The sequence below is a fragment of the Gadus macrocephalus genome, chromosome 11 (assembly GCF_031168955.1).
Source record: "Gadus macrocephalus chromosome 11, ASM3116895v1".
NCBI lineage: Eukaryota > Metazoa > Chordata > Actinopteri > Gadiformes > Gadidae > Gadus > Gadus macrocephalus.
Genome location: NC_082392.1, coordinates 16,307,656 through 16,323,746, shown reverse-complemented (window position 1 = coordinate 16,323,746; position 16,091 = coordinate 16,307,656). Strand labels below are relative to the sequence as shown.

Genomic DNA, 16,091 nt, shown 5'->3' with positions numbered 1-16,091 from the left:
ATTAGTCGTTAATAGTTTGATGGGATGTGACAAAAAAACATGTTGAGCAAGGTCCAAAGTTCTGTGACATTCTGATAAAGGCCAGTGGGCACAATGATAAGGTTAAAGGAAAATGCGGCAACACATGCCCTATTCTCATGACAAAACTCTTATCCAAGCACCCACATACACATACACTCAAGAAAAAAACAGACTTGCTCAATGTTAGGCATGCGGGGGACATGACTTCAGTGTTGGACTGGACAATCTTTTCTTACCCTGATGTCTTCCTGGGGGTCCTTCTTTCCTAAATGCTGTCCCATGCTGCCGACAGAGACTGTAAGGAGAAGAGAGAGAAGCTCAAATCAGTACATTACATTACACACATTAGAGCGTATACATATTGTTTAGGGGCTACATGGCTTTCATTAGAAGAGGCGCCAAGGCCGGGAGGTCATCACTGTAATTAACAGACATTGCATAAATGCAGCGGCACGCACAAAGGCTGTAGTGTTGACTGATATCAGGGACTGCTTTAATGATGAAGATAAGTGGACCGAAGGAGTTCCGATCGCAGCAGACGCCAGCAGATGGACACTTGAGGACAGGACGGATATAATAATGACGCAGAGGATGGAAAGATGAGGAGGGGAAAAAACATGACCTGAATATGTGTGTGGGTTTGTAAATACAGGGATCCAAATCATTGACTTGGATATACATATTTATTGACACCCATACTGAACATATTACATCTGCTCGGCTTTTACAGCTGTCCTCGGATGATGGGTGAAGTGGGAACACAGGGGCGCTGGCCTCTACAACTGTGATAACTGCTGTGTGGGCCCTTCAGTTTCATATCCTCCAAACCCTGATATCCTCACCCCATATCTCCGTAACTTCATCAACCTTGAAATATTCAATTTAATTTAAAAACACATTTCCTTTCCAACACTGTTACACCGAACAATACTTATTCCTCATTTGACCGGTCCACTGCCTTTCCTGTCTGTATGCTATGTTTATCTGTATATTGTATAGTATGTATTCATTTTGTTTGTCTGTTATATATCAGTCTCTGAGAAACTCCCCTCGAGTGGGAGAAAGGTGCTAAATTAAATAAAGTCATTACACCCACGATGCCCGCGGCAGGACGAGAGGCTAGACCCCATGGGAATCAGAAACCATAGCTCCTTGCCAACGGAAGTGAATGGAGCAGGCCCTGAGGAGACGGGATGCAGAGGAGAATTACATTAGTTACTGGAGATCCTAACGCAACCCTTCTGATGTGACCTAAGCTGAAAAGAACAAACTAAAATCAGGCTCCAAGAATTAGCAGCCTAAAGAATTGATCCATTGTGGCATTATAGAAGTAAGTTAAGGCAACAAAGGACTTGTTTGTTGGCAGTTGGGTTTGGGCAGGAATGGAAAGAGTCACTCAGCCGATATCGACTCTCAGGGGCCAAGGAGAGGTCTTATTGCTGAAACATAACGGGTTTCCCATCCGGGTTCCATTTGAAAAATAATAAAAATGATATGTGATCGGCTTGTTTCCTTGAATGTGCGAGAATGGAAGAATTAAATCAGATTATTTTATCTAGTCCTCATAGTGTTCCACACAGCAACCCCATATTACAGCACTGCAAATACTGGATATTCAGAGATCAATAAATAGTCTCAACTGCCCAAACCAATAGTTTTAATCTGACGGGACCTGGAAAAACAATATGAACTACCTTTCATCGAGAGGTTCTCATTTCACACAGTAACCTGTCTTGTCATGACAGGGATGGGAGTTGATTCCATTCCATTTAGGTGTGTGCCATCTTCTTTGGAATAGAGCGATATTACGATGGATGAGATCAGAAACCCCCCTGGGAATTTAGACATTGGAGAAGGTGAATACTGCAGTTGAAGGAGTGGAGAATGTCTATCTCCACCACTAAGGGATTATGGGGTAGATGGGGTTAGAAAGTGCATTCACAATTCCAGTCCACCATTAAAACTACTGTCCTGTATGTATAACTGTACTGTTATATGTATTCAACTTTCAAACTGCATCCATTTTGTGTGTTCATTATTTTATTACACTCTTTAAAAACCACCAACATTTCTGTTCAAAGGAGAAAGTGTTTAAATCATCAATGGTTTATCCACTTTTATCATGACTTACATCTTTTAAAATCTTAACTTTTTAAAACTTGATACAGCTTTTCTCACGGAATGCTTAGGTAAAATGTGTGGAGGAAGTGATGAGAGGCCCCTCCACCTTTAAAATAACCAAGCTCTTCTCAGCGGTGGATTCTTTCATTATTTTTGGCATAAGTATATGGCAAAATCAAGTTCAATTGTCCACAAACCTTCAATATCGCTTGTAATTTATGAAATTGTTATTATTATGAAATAGTTTGGCGGCAAAAAAATGGATTGAGAACCTTGCTTCCCACTATTCTTCCCCACTCTGTCTCCCTACTTTCTTGCTCAACTAGTTAACAAGAATCTGTGTTTTACGAAATAAAAACTAAATCCCAGATGCATGTGGAGCCCTGAGGGAAGTAGTGGAAGTGGGGCTGTGACAGATGAGTTGTATGTAAGCGCTAACGGCTTCGGTTTCCCTTGTTGTCTTGTAAATAGGTTGGCACCATTGATCAGACGCTAATATCACCCAGCCTCTTGCTAAGCAACAAGTGTGTTAGGAGCCCATTCAGCATGCAGAATACGCAACACTGGACACATCAATGCAATTTGGCCAGGGGCAGGGAGGCCTTTAACCTAAGGAATCTGAGCAAGGGAAACTGAGGATGGCAAGGAGCTTGAAGGAGGAAGGCACGATGAGGGGCATGATGAGGAAATAATTCCTCTATGACTGGAGCAGGATGAAGCCTGTTGGCTGTAATCATGTACATATTCGGAAATAATCAGGTATAATTTCATTACATTTACCCAAAATAAATCCTCCCACTAAAGGACAAGTAGCAAACAAATGTCCGACTGGTAGCTGTTGTTCAGCATCCCCTGTAGCGGTATTGAGTGCAGCTGTGATTAATATCGGATCAGAGTAAGGCTAATCTAGGCGTGGGGGAACAAAGAAATGATTGACCTGCCTTGGCTGAAATTAAAGTGACTTGAACATCCATAATAGTATGTCACATTGACCGTGTCTGTGAAGCAGGATAAGGGTTTCTGTTCATTGTGTTTGGCAGTTTGGTGTGATATGAGAATGAGACATTGTTCTACACTCCCAACAGCAGGTAGTGTCTTCATATTTATCATAAATGACCAAACTCAGGATTTAAAGGATAGCGGAAGTAGGGGCAAAACATATAACAGGATGTCACACCTAATCTACTTCTACTTACCCATTATGAATCTCCTTTTACCCTCACACTTAAACATACCCCCAAACGATTTGGATAGGATATTAGATGTTTTAAACAGCGACAATCTGCATGAATTTGCATTAAATACAAAAGTTTTACAAACTCCTTGGCAGTCTGCTGACCTAACACTTGGAGATGGCTGGATCCCCTACTGTGTGAATATGTATATATTCTAACTTACAAAAGGGTGCAGATTTAAAGCTGCACAGCTCTATTGACTACAAAAAAACTGATACATGTGGCCCCTGCTTTTCGCTATTATTTTTCCAATGTACACTCACAAGCACTTAAAGAATAGACTGAGTCACTCGAGAGCATGTAGGCGGATCCACAGGGAGTACAAACAACCACATACAAAAATAAGTTTAGACCTCCTGCTTGAAAAACAATAAGGTGCAATTATGGAACCTATCAGAATTGCGTTCAGATGGTCATGAGTTTCAAATGTTTTCCATTTAGTCAGGAAAGATATATAAAGATATTCCATTCATTTGAATGTGAGGCCATGGAGCCAGTTTCAGCAGCAAACCTTACACAATCACTAGATTCTGCTGCATTGCTTGTAAAGACTTGCAAGTTGTAGGCAGTTGCCGTATGAAAAGAAAAGGTAAAGACAGCCTAATAGAAGGGAGTGGAACTATGTGGGATTCAAAAAGTCAGTAAGACATTCTTCGATTGAGATTTGTTGCCAAGTCTTTTCCGTCCATTGCCAAGTCTTTTCCATCCAGAGACGGAAAAGACGGTTTGATCACCAAGACCAGCATGTGTCTTCTACGGCATGCAGTCATATGCCCCACGGCTAAATGGAATTCAAACCACGCTTTTGGTAGGTCTATAAGGATCGTACTGAGAGTTCTCATAAAATATAGATAGGAAATCCAGCTGATGCTTCTTCCACACATTACAGAAAATAAAAGACGGGAGAGGGTGGAAGCGTGCACGTGAGCGATGATGAGCGAGACACAAACTGAAAATCATCAGTGGGTACAGAAACACATAAAAAGAAGGACAGACATCTGGGTCCGTCAATAAAGAGATTTATGATATATTATTTTACCGCCATCTGCCCTTTCCCACTATGGGAGCTTTTAAATGGCAACAGAAAAAAAAAGGCTCATTAGATCCATGTCTTATCCCCCTTATATTAAATAATATTTATCATTGTTTAGTATACGCCATATCCATCTGACTTGCAGTGAATACATGTGATTAAAGAGCAGGTTGGGGAGCAGGACCTTCGTTAAATAGATGGAGGTAGGGAGTGCAATATGTTCCAGTGAAGATGCATTCACAATAAGTCACGGGTGTCAATAACTCCCTGTGAGGCTTCTGGGAGACTGGGCATCAGAGTTGGTGAGCCTTGGCTCGGCTCACAGAGGTTAATAGCATCGGAGCTCCCCCATCCTCCTCCTCACTGACTAAACGCTCTGAGGGAGAATCGCGTTATATGAGATGTCAGAAAGGGTGAAGTTAGTGAGCCCAATCATCTGCCACGATCTACTGCACAACAATCCCTCGCTTTTGAGACACACACGTTTGAGCAGGTGAACACCCACCTAGGGAAAAAAAATGGGAGACTGGCATTTGTGGAAGTTGACGATGATTAAGAAAAAATAGGGCCGTTGTCCAATATTGACAAAACCAATGTCAAAACACACTGGAGTGAGGTTGAGTAGCCAATAGAAAAGGAAAAGTGCATTTATCCTGAGGTAATGCACCTAGGGCCCTATTTTAACGGTCTGAAACGCAAGTGAGAAGCGCCAAGTGCAAGTAGCTTTGTGGGCGGTTCTATGACAATGTTGCTATTTTACCGGCGCATTAATGACTCTTGTGCCCGGCGCAAATCTAAAAAGGCTTGGTCTGAAGTAGCCTAATTACCCGTAGGTGTGGTTTGGGCGTTACGTGCAATAAACCAATAAACCCCTTTAAGAGCCATGTGCGCATTTGAATCTGACGAGTTGATATTTTGACAGCGCGTTTGCTGCCTCTGATGAGACAGATGCATGACCACATGAATTTCAAACTTCAAATGGCTCAGTTTATAGCCAAATAATATGGCCTAATTCACACATGGAATAGCGTTTTCTTCCACAACTTCAGAAATACTGAGTCCTCAAATCGCTGTATCAGCTGTTCTTTCCCAAATAATTTGCCAAGAATGTGTGGCTAGGTAGATGAGGAAGCAAAGTGAATGCGCAAGGTGCACAAGCAACATTATGCATGCACCCTTAAAATAGCATCTGAACAACGCGCCACTGACTTTAAACCAAGTATTTCCTGGTTTGTGGCGCAATGGTTTTCTGAAACGTTTGCGCCGGAACACGCCTCCTCCTTTCGCCGAACCGCCCCTTCCGAACCGCCCCTTGGGGCGCAAGATCATTCCCTAATTTACAGGCGCGTGGCGGTGGAGGGAAAAGAACGCTCTGCGGCAGTTGCAAACAAGCAACGACACATGCGTCAGTGAAGTACATTGCGCCGGATGCAAGATAGGGCACCTAATGTGTTTGACAGAGAAATCCAGTTTCTCAACGATATAGATTTTGGACTTTTAAAATAACACTGTTAACCATTTAATGTGGCCTCAACGTGACTTTTTTTCAATATAAAATAATATAGGACAGCTAACCTGCACACACACACACACACACACACACACACAGACACACACTGGCACAGCCAGCTGCCCAAGCCCCTGACTGGACTTTATTGTACTGCAACGTTTAATTACATAACAACATGTATGCATGTTTTATACACCTTCTGATTATAGAATGTACAATACATACTTCAGGCGCCAGAGAGAGAGAGAGAGAGAGAGAGAGAGAGAGAGAGAGAGAGAGAGAGAGAGAGAGAGAGAGAGAGAGAGAGAGAGCAAAAAAGAGTGAGAAAGCGAGTGAGAAAGCGAGTGAGAGAGAGATTGAGAAACAGATTGTAATTGATTGGGAGACAGAGTGAGCGAGGAAATGACAGAGTGATTTACAGAGAGAGAGAGAGACCAAGCCAGAGCGGTAGCAGATATGACAAACAGTTATGAGGGCACACATCATTTATCAGAAGGATGAAACCTCTGCGCTCCCTGACAGAGGTTAAAGGTCATGGATAACATCTGCCTTTGGAAAAGGAATCTGCCGGAACACTCCGGCTGCAATGCCAGTTACCCCAGAACGAGTGTAGAACAGTCACCCTGGCTCTTTCTTCTAGCTCCCTCTCTCTCACAACCGCTTTTTTACAAAACTTGTCAGGCTAAAGCTTCACCCCTCATCCTCCTCCTTATATCAACAAACTTACGCTCATCCTCCGCTGTCGGTGTCATCGGCACCAGCACTCTGGTTGATTGACACACCACTTTGGTTTGAGGCTGAGATTGAGTCAATGCAGGGACGGCTGTGCGGGAAACCAGGCCAACATAGTAGCAGAGTGCTCTGGGGGTCATGGCCGCTCAGTAACAGGGCAGCCATCGTAGTGTTTGGTGGAGGGGGCAGTCGCTGCAACTGGCGCGATCAGAGGAGAGGCTGGATTCTTCTGGCCCTGGAGCCGGTCCGCCACCTCAAGGCCCCCTTGAGCTAAGTCTCCAAGCAATGCAGGGACTTTGTTGCCGTGTTTTTTACGTTTAAAAAGGACGGCTGATCGCTCCCATTGAAAGACAACCAGCATCTTCCGCCAGGAGGACCAGTAGTCCTGAAGACAGAGGTCATCCGAGTCTTCAGGACCCTCCCCTTCCTGCTGCAATGAATTGCATCGAATGAAATCCAAACACAGCCACAGAACTCTGTAATAGCACAATGATAGGTGGGGAACCAGACTCATTTGCGAGCTTGTGCTTTATTTGCTCTTGCATAGGCATCCGGCCCCCCTCCCGTTCAGACAGATTTCCAGCATACCTGGCCTTGATTGGGCCAATTACAACCATTTATCCAATATGGGGTGGGTTTAATATGATTACTGTACAGAGTAGTGCCTTATATGAACACCGTAGAGTACTTTTTGTAAGCATCCAAGATGGCTGTGGCTGATGTGTAATGCGTGTCGTTGCTCCGATTGGTTGTAAGCCTACCCAATTGCGTCTGGAAGCATTTCGGTCAGTGGCCTTTGATAATGCCCCTTGGAAATCGATAATGAACTGAGAGGTCCCAGATTATTCCGCATTTGCAAATTGGTCTGGCGGTGTCAGGCGATGTCAGGCTACCCCAATGCAGCAATAGAGTGGTAAAGGAAATAGAGAAAAATTGCAAAATCGAGTAAGTTTCAAGCGCAGTGCAGTATATTTGAAACGGCTGCCAAATGGGTTTATCTCTGAGTGAACCCTATTGGCTGCCACCGACGTGTGTGACTGTGGTATCAGAACAGTTCCCCTCGGGTAGGGATGGGTGGATATTCATTGCAAATATTAACACAGTCGATGTTGCGCTACGCAGGTTCTGTTTATTTAATGCACCATGCACCAGAATAAACGGCACACCCAGCCATGTACACAGTTGGGCTCCCTGGTCTTAACCACACCACCGAACCCTCTCTACCCACCATTCATATCCTGATACTAACTCATAAGCAACACTTACGTAAAACCTAACCCCTAACCTAAACCTCAGCTTCAAAGCCTGGCCAGTATCATGCTGTCTGGTTTACTCACTACTACCTTCAGGCTAGAAGATTGTGTTGAACAAACAGACACACACACACACACACACACACACACACACACACACACATTTACACACGTGTTGCTCACAGGTAATGCGACAGAACCTGTCTGGCAATGACACAAAGGGGGGAGGGGGAAGTGATAAGTGGGAGGAAGCAGGAGATTGCAACGACGGAAGTTGACTAACCTCAACACTTCTGTGGGTTGTGCTGTGCAAATTAATTTGAGTCAGAGAAAGTAAAGGGTTATTCTTACATGTGTACGACCAAAGAACGAGCACATGTGTAAAACACATGCATGTGCAGAGTAATCTCTTGTAAAAGCACACAAGAGAAAGATATTCATATAAAACATGCATATATGTGCATATTAACGCAAATGTGAGTTTCAGCATGGTCTCGTGTTATAAAGGCAAGCAAAGGAATGCAAAGCCTGACACGTGATGCTGCCCCCCCCCCCCCCACTGCCCCCAACTCCACCTTGGCTGAGACAGGAGTCGTTCAGGTGTGATTTCAGAGGAATGCCTGGGTCTGAACTCCAAGAAACACGAAAACATACCTTAAATCCAAATATTCCTGTATATATCACAGGTTCAAGGTGTTATACCCCACTTCAGGGTGTTGAAATAGCTCACATAGTATAGGCGGACAAAATTAGCCAAATAACCAGAAAAAAATGCTACATAACTGTCACACACAACTCTGATTTGCATTAACATTAAAACTTCAATCACAACTACCAAGGCTTACTGTCTTAAAGCATATCGAGGGACCAAACAGAGTTCAAATCCTAGCTGCTATTACCTATAGGGTTCCAGGAGTTTACTTACAACACGAGATTGTGTAAAAAGGAGCTCAACGTTTTCACAACTAGTATGCAATTAGGTTTTGCTTGAATGGGATAATAAAGATAACGATTTGTAACGTGTTTGTGTGTGTGTGTGTGTGTGTGTGTGTGTGTGTGTGTGTGTGTGTGTGTGTGTGTGTGTGTGTGTGTGTGTGTGTGTGTGTGTGTGTGTGTGTGTCCCTCTCGCATGGACCAGTCCAATCACCGAGAAAGTAAACACGACCAAGAGAGTTATAAGAGAGGAACACGAAATAAAACGTTTAACAGCATATGCTTCTTCAATGCATCCATTTAGCTTGAACACTGGTAAGCGTTTCAAAAGCGTGCCATTAGAAACCATTGAGAATCACAAGCGCGCCGTCAACACGTCGACGTGGATAAGGGTTTACGTGCGTTAAAAGATAGGGCATCTCGAAAGAATAAATTAAAAAGCATTGTCCAGAGGGAAAGTGTATTCATTACGCGCTGTTACTCGTTTCCTAATTATCTAGTCAGTGTTTTCCAAGTCCCTTCGCCGCTGAGCGTTATAATAATGCAGGCTGTATAACATACCCTTCTCCGCTTGGACCGAATCAGATGCATGCACAGCAGAACCTCAGCTGGACGGGCTTCGGTCTCGGTGTCGCACGTCGCTGTTTTATCAACCGGACGTTAGCGAGCAAAACACAACGCCTTCTTCACGGTTGTGATGTTTTCAAAACGTTTCTTCGTAGAGAATATGTCACGGTGCTTCCTGATTGAGGTGGTGATGGTGTTTCTTTCTTCGGGGTGGGGCGGAATGCTGTTAGTCGGCGAAGAAATGTGGGCAAAAGAGCACGTCCGTGCACGCATCGCACAGTCGTTATCTCAACTTGAACGATTATAACGCAATCCGTCTCTGACTGTAGTACGTGTTGCGGTTATGTTGTTGCAGGCCTTCGAATTGAAACCCATGCAAAGTATACCTATTAATAAAAAATATATATAATTTTTTTTCTCAGTAGGTCTACTTCTATTTTTCTATGTTGTGTAAATATTAAGTATTTCTAGACGGTAGTAGTAACATTATACATTAGTTATGATGAGCCAATACTACAAATACATGTCATGTGATTCACTTCCCCTGCCAAGGGGATGTTGCACGTTAGTGCGCGTGCGTGTAAGCGCGCCTGTGCGTCTGCATGTGCTTGACTCAAGTGGTCATTGCATGAGAGGAGGATGCTGTGTGTGACCGCCAGTCTGTCCTTACTGAAGCCCCTGACGGACCCTACGAGCCTGACCAGCCCAGCCTCATGACAACTTGTTATGGTTCACAGTGGAATAAGAAATCGTCTCACGATAACGTCTCAAGGGGGCTGTCATTTTATTCTCAGTGGAAACGCTATGTTTTTAAATAGTTAAACTGTTTCGGGATTAAAACGGAGTTGGATAACATTTCTAGCGAGAAATGGGCGTCTCATTGTCATTCGTCTTCAGTGATTGTAGGCTAAATTACGTTTAGTTGGTTATCAGAGCTGCCAACTCTCACTCAAAATGTCCTCTTCACACGCTCTTACGGTACACCTGTTTGTTACTCAAATTATACTATACTGTGTACTCACTATACTGTGAGTATAAGTCATCCTAGTTTCCGAATAGCCCAAAGTATGGAGGTAAGCTCAATGATGCGTAAAATGTCAATTTATTTTCATTATCATTCAATATGGCAAATTGACAGTGGCGTAGGTAGGTCAGTAAGTGCCCTGGGCTATATGGGCCCCACTATACAAATTTGTTTCAAAATATATATATTGGTCCAATTCCACTTTGAACAAATACAATAACATAAGATGAGGCTGGGTTACTTTAAACTAACAAAATAATTTGATTCACGTTCAATAGATAAAGAATATCATATAATATAACAAAAATACCCAGGATTTTTTTCCTCAAAGGCATGTGGCTTTCAAGAATATCTGTTAGGGGTTATGGGATACAAATTCTAAACCTATGGTCATGTTTTGAACACACAATATTCAGGCCATTATTTTTTTCGAGTTGCCATGAAGAGATTAAAAAGCAAATACTGCAGTGATGGAGGGGGCTCTGTGGGCCTGCAGACTTAGGTCGGGTCTGGGTCGAGAAGTATACCCGGTGTTCAATACTGATTTTTGACGACGTATAATTATTCTATGGTTTGGATAAGGATTGGAGGTTATGAAACTTGGGAAATGGGTGTAAGTAATCATGTCTTCGGTGTGTGGTGGCGACCCTGAAGGGACCCCGGTGTTCGATCGGAGTGGCTGGGGTTTTCCAACGATCGGAATGGCTATGGTGTTTGAGATATCTGATGCAGGGTTTTACGAGCTACGGACTGGCTGGGGTTGCGAACGATCGCAATGGCTGGAATTTTTGAGCGTTCGGAATTGTTGGGGTTTTTGAGCGATCGGATTGGCTGGTGTTTTCGAATGATAGGACTGGCTGAGGTGTTCGAGTGATTGGATTGGCTGGATTCTTTCGAGCTATCAGAATGGCTGGGGTTTTCAAGCGATGAGAATTTATCATTTCCATTGGTGTAGTATAAATCCAATATTGTTTTCAACCGGCAGCTCAAGTCGAAATACTCAGAATTTTATAATATGAGACATAATGTTGAGATATGTACACATTTTTAAACAGTTAGATATGGTTTCGCCCCTATGCTGTTTCCCCCCTCCGTGCCAGAGCCCGGTCCCTAACCTCCACTGTTAGTTTCCCTACCTTCACACCCCTCCCCGCCGTATCCCTTTCTCTGACCCCTAGTTTTAGTTCATCACCTTCATCCTGTCATTATTCCCCCTCCATTTGTATGTGTATTCACCTTCATCCAGTACTCATCCAACCTGCTAGACTTCTGTCTTCAACCCCAAATGGCCCTTACCTTGTCTCACAGCCCAACATCAGATCTCTGTCTCTGACCCCCACTTTTAGTTTATTTAATGAATCCTCCTCAGACGAACAAGAAGAAGAAAAGAAAGAAGAAAAGGATTTGAAAACCTTGGTTTTTGAAAAAACTTCTACAATGCACTAATCCATTAAAGGGCAGGCATTGGTTCACTAATGAAAGTCAAAGACAGGTTGCTTGGCCCCCTGTTGTGAACTTGACCGGCTGTCCAATCCACATGGAGAAAAGCATTGCGCACCAATCAGGGAGTAAATTAGTAGACAGGTCCATGAAACAGGTCCCCATATGAAACACCCGGTTTTCCAATACTATCATCAAGATTCAAAGTTGTTTGCTTGGTCTAACAATAACGATTTTACCATAGTACGTTTGCCTGTTCATCTCTGTTACTATCACAGTGTTTTGGCGTGATAATTTTTTGGGCAGCATGAGAGTACAAGGATGAAGGGTAAAGCGTGTGTCACACGCCAGAAGCGTTAAAGTTGGCAACCCTGAAATAATGTAGACCAAGGATTATCTGCAGAGCTGCCAAGCCTCACTTTTTGACCGTTAGACTCAGGCTTATCAACCAGTTCACACACTCACACGTCATACTTTGTATTTATCCGGCTGAGAATTCCAAAATACATAAAATATATATTAAAATATTTATTTTAATTCTTTGTATCAATTATTTTACTTGCCCAGGATTATGATGACAGGATATCCTTTCTACATTCACGCATCATCCTTGTTGGAGTGCAGTCGAAGCTGGGATCACTGTAAGCTGAATATCTTTCAACTGAAGCGCAAGTTAACGGTATTAGGAAACCATCGTTTTTCAATCTATGTTATGTTAGAATAAAATACCATTTCGCTCGTAATAAAAATTTAATCACCGGGGGGGAGGGGGGGGGGGAGAGGGGGTTACAGAAATAAGGGGATTTACACCAGCTAGTGTCATCCCTTCACTGCACACGTTGCTTCTATGTTGTGAGGCAGAGTGCACTAGCACGTTATTTACTAAGACCCAAGGGTGCAGATTTGTTCATATTTTGTTTAACAAAACATAAACTTGGTGTTTTTCAATTTCATTAATTTTGAAATCATTTGAAATGGGGGGACAACTTCATGTTCTTCAGAAGTTGGGGAGGACATGTCCCTTCTGTTCACCCCGATCCACTCTTATGGTACTAATTAATAATTATTTAAAAGTGCATGTTATATTTGATATTTATTTTATTATTCTGTTAACGTCCATCCCCTTAATCCATTAATTAGGTTTCTCAACACCTTATTAACCCAAGCTGTTGAATTTCAACTGTTTTAGTTCCCTCACACACATTTCCATGTTACGTACATGCAACATAAAGTTCCTAAAGTAATAGAAAATTATTCAGTACATGACAAATTAAACAATAAATCATTTAGCCAGCTTTTACTCCAAACCATTACGCCCTTGTTGCCATAAAGACGTTACATGTGGCAGCTAAGCAGCCGTAAATGGTTTTGTTTTTGTCTTAAACTAGGTTTTGGCTAGGAAATAGACACATATTCTGAGCTGCCTTTCAAAATCCGAACCGAAGTTAACAAAGTTTAGTTTGAATTAATTTAGACTTTGTAATCAAGGTGACTCGTTTTAAAAAATTGTGATCACTGTCTGAAGTTAAGTCACTCCTAGATATTTGTTAGCACGGACCGATATATTGACACAGCAGATAACCAATCCGTGACAGCAAAACACCAAGCTCATTGATTTAACAAGGCATATCTATTTGACACAATTCATTAATTGATCACAGTCGTCCCAAGTGTGTATTGACTATTTCTGATGTTGAGGGAAATGCTCATTGGAAGCTTCCTATTTACTTCCCACAATCACCCCATCCCTGCTCCCCATATCGATATGAACAATTGTTGCCAATGTGCTATGGTGTCTTTCATATAAAAATGGGCATTCGAATACTAGAATGATCTGTTAGGAGGACTAGCCCTAGTAACTAGTAACTTTTATATCAAAAAGGGTCATCAAGGACCTCAATTTTGGGACTCCAGCCCGACAGGAAGTGACTGACCAAGCCTGAGCAAATGCTCCATCTGGTGGTGCCTCACCCAGCGGCTCGCTTGCAAGATTTAGAGAGGAAATTATTTCCAGACTTACATCCAACCCATCCAACATGCATATCTGAGAATTAGACCTTCATTCCCTAAAAATAAAATGGTTTGGGTTGGTGGTTTTGTTACAGATGCTACAGATGCCAAAATGCACGTTCTCCTGGGTTCTCCAGCACTTGTGGAAGAAAAATGTTTGCAGGGCTGTTTTTTTTGACAGAGCCTCTCAGAAGTGTGGCATGCAAGACCTAGTAGATCAGAATTTGGTGGAAAATAATTAGGGGTTGGGAAGGTCCTATTGTCATTTGACTTGACAACCTTATTCCAGGGTCTGACTGCGACCCCAACACCAACTTTGGCCCCGAGGGCCCCGAGGGCAGGGTCTGTGGTTTAGAGTTAGGGTTAGGGTCGACCTCATTGTTTAGAGACCCAAGATTGAACTTTGTATCATAAATTTAAAAAAAATCAACATGAATAAGTCACATACAATCACTGAACGAAGATTATGAAAATAAAATGTTAGGAAAACCCATTTTAATGCAAAAACTATATATTAAAATATTTCCTTTACCACTGAGAATGGAAGCCATGTTTGTTTTTTAATAACTCATAAACATAAGGTCATATACAACACTGAATAAAGATTATGACTATAAATGCAAATGTGTTGCAAATGTTTTTATCAAGACCCATTTTAGTGCCGAAACTGTATTAAAATATTGTATTTTCCTCTGATAAATAGATGTAAGCCATCTTTTTTCCTATGAAGACAGAATTTATTTATTTATTATGTATGTATACATGTATGTCTGTATGTTTGTTAGTATTTATGTATTTTCATGTACTAGTATGTATGTCAGTATGGTATTGGTGTATCTTGGCGTTATTTATCAAGTACTCCATGATGAAAAGAGTTGTTGTCAGGAAGGAAGTATCTCTCTGGGGGGAAGAAGCAATCTGTTCAAGCCTCACATCTGAGCAGAGTCAGAAGAGCTCCAACAAATTGCCATTCCATATATCTGGTGATTTTCCATAGGCCACTTCTAATTATCATCCGTGGATCTGTTTCATGCAAGTTGCTTTTGTTTTCATATTTTCGTTGCACTGACAAGAATGAGGGTTGTTGGTGCTGCCTTCCAATTAAAAGTTTAATATCACTGTTGTTTACATAAAAATATAGGCCTACACAAAAAAAAAAAGGGGTAACATTCCGCCTCTACAGTCACTATCCATCCGAATAGAAAAGTGTAAGGTTTCACGTAACGCAATCCGGGTATATAAGATATCATCCATCTTAGGCCAGCATTGTATGGTATATGGGAATATCTACAAAGTACCTTATTATAGGTGGCTGACTGGTGTAAAACGTTGCAGACATTGGCATGTGTGTTCAGTATTGGAACAAAAATCTGACATGAAAAAAATGAATGTTTATCATCAGGAGGAATTATCAGTTGGGGCTGGATGATGCAAGAGATCATGGGTAATGGGGTCATAGAATTATCATCGTTTCGCAGGGCCTGACCCATGGGCTACACCATTGATTCTCCACACACCTCTAATTAGACCTCTACTCCCTAACGCACTGTTGTCAATGATCACCCACGTGACCAGGACTCCCATTCCTGTTCCATATTCATGTGATTTATTCAGTATTAGAGATTAGTATAACTTAATATTGCCCACTGAAAACAAAGTGTGTCACTTTAGCAGCCTCTGTGTGTTACACAGAACAAGGTGAAAGACTGACTGAACATTGTCTGTCGTCTTTTGATAACCCATTACTCCTTCTTCCAGCACAGCCTATTTTCTACAGAGATAACTGGCTGCCATAGAAATGACCAGGCCTCAGTAGGGATAATGAGCCCTATGGAATGGATTACCCAATGCAGTAGTTCAAATCAGGCTTTTGTGGTTTTCGTGTTTTTTTTCGTGTTGAGGTCAATTTGCAATGTTCTTGAACTTAATAGCATTGTAGAGGAGGTGTATGTTTACTACATGCACACATTCATACATATACAAACATTCATACATACGTATACATGCATACATATACTTACAAACATGCACATGTACATACATCATATTCAATTGTGTTAATATTTACATATATGTTATTTTATAATAATAATAATAATAACTATTTACGACGATCATCATCATCATCATTATTACTATAATTAGTAGAAGTATTATTATCATCATTATTATTATTATCATCTCCATCACTATCAGAGCATTGTTAGCATTT

General features: G+C 41.9%; 1 protein-coding gene across 1 annotated transcript in view; it reads right to left on the bottom strand.

Moving 5' to 3' along the window:
- LOC132467673 (myelin basic protein-like) overlaps nt 1-9,761 on the bottom strand; it is a 32,713-nt gene extending 22,952 nt beyond the window's left edge. Inside the window, exons 1-2 of the mRNA XM_060065143.1 lie at nt 9,400-9,761; nt 258-316 (exon numbers count right to left, since the gene is read on the bottom strand). Of these exons, the coding sequence (XP_059921126.1) occupies nt 258-302 (45 nt within the window). The 5' untranslated portion in view covers nt 303-316; nt 9,400-9,761. The remainder of the gene's footprint in view (nt 1-257; nt 317-9,399) is intronic.
- Between the last annotated feature and the right edge of the window lie 6,330 nt (nt 9,762-16,091).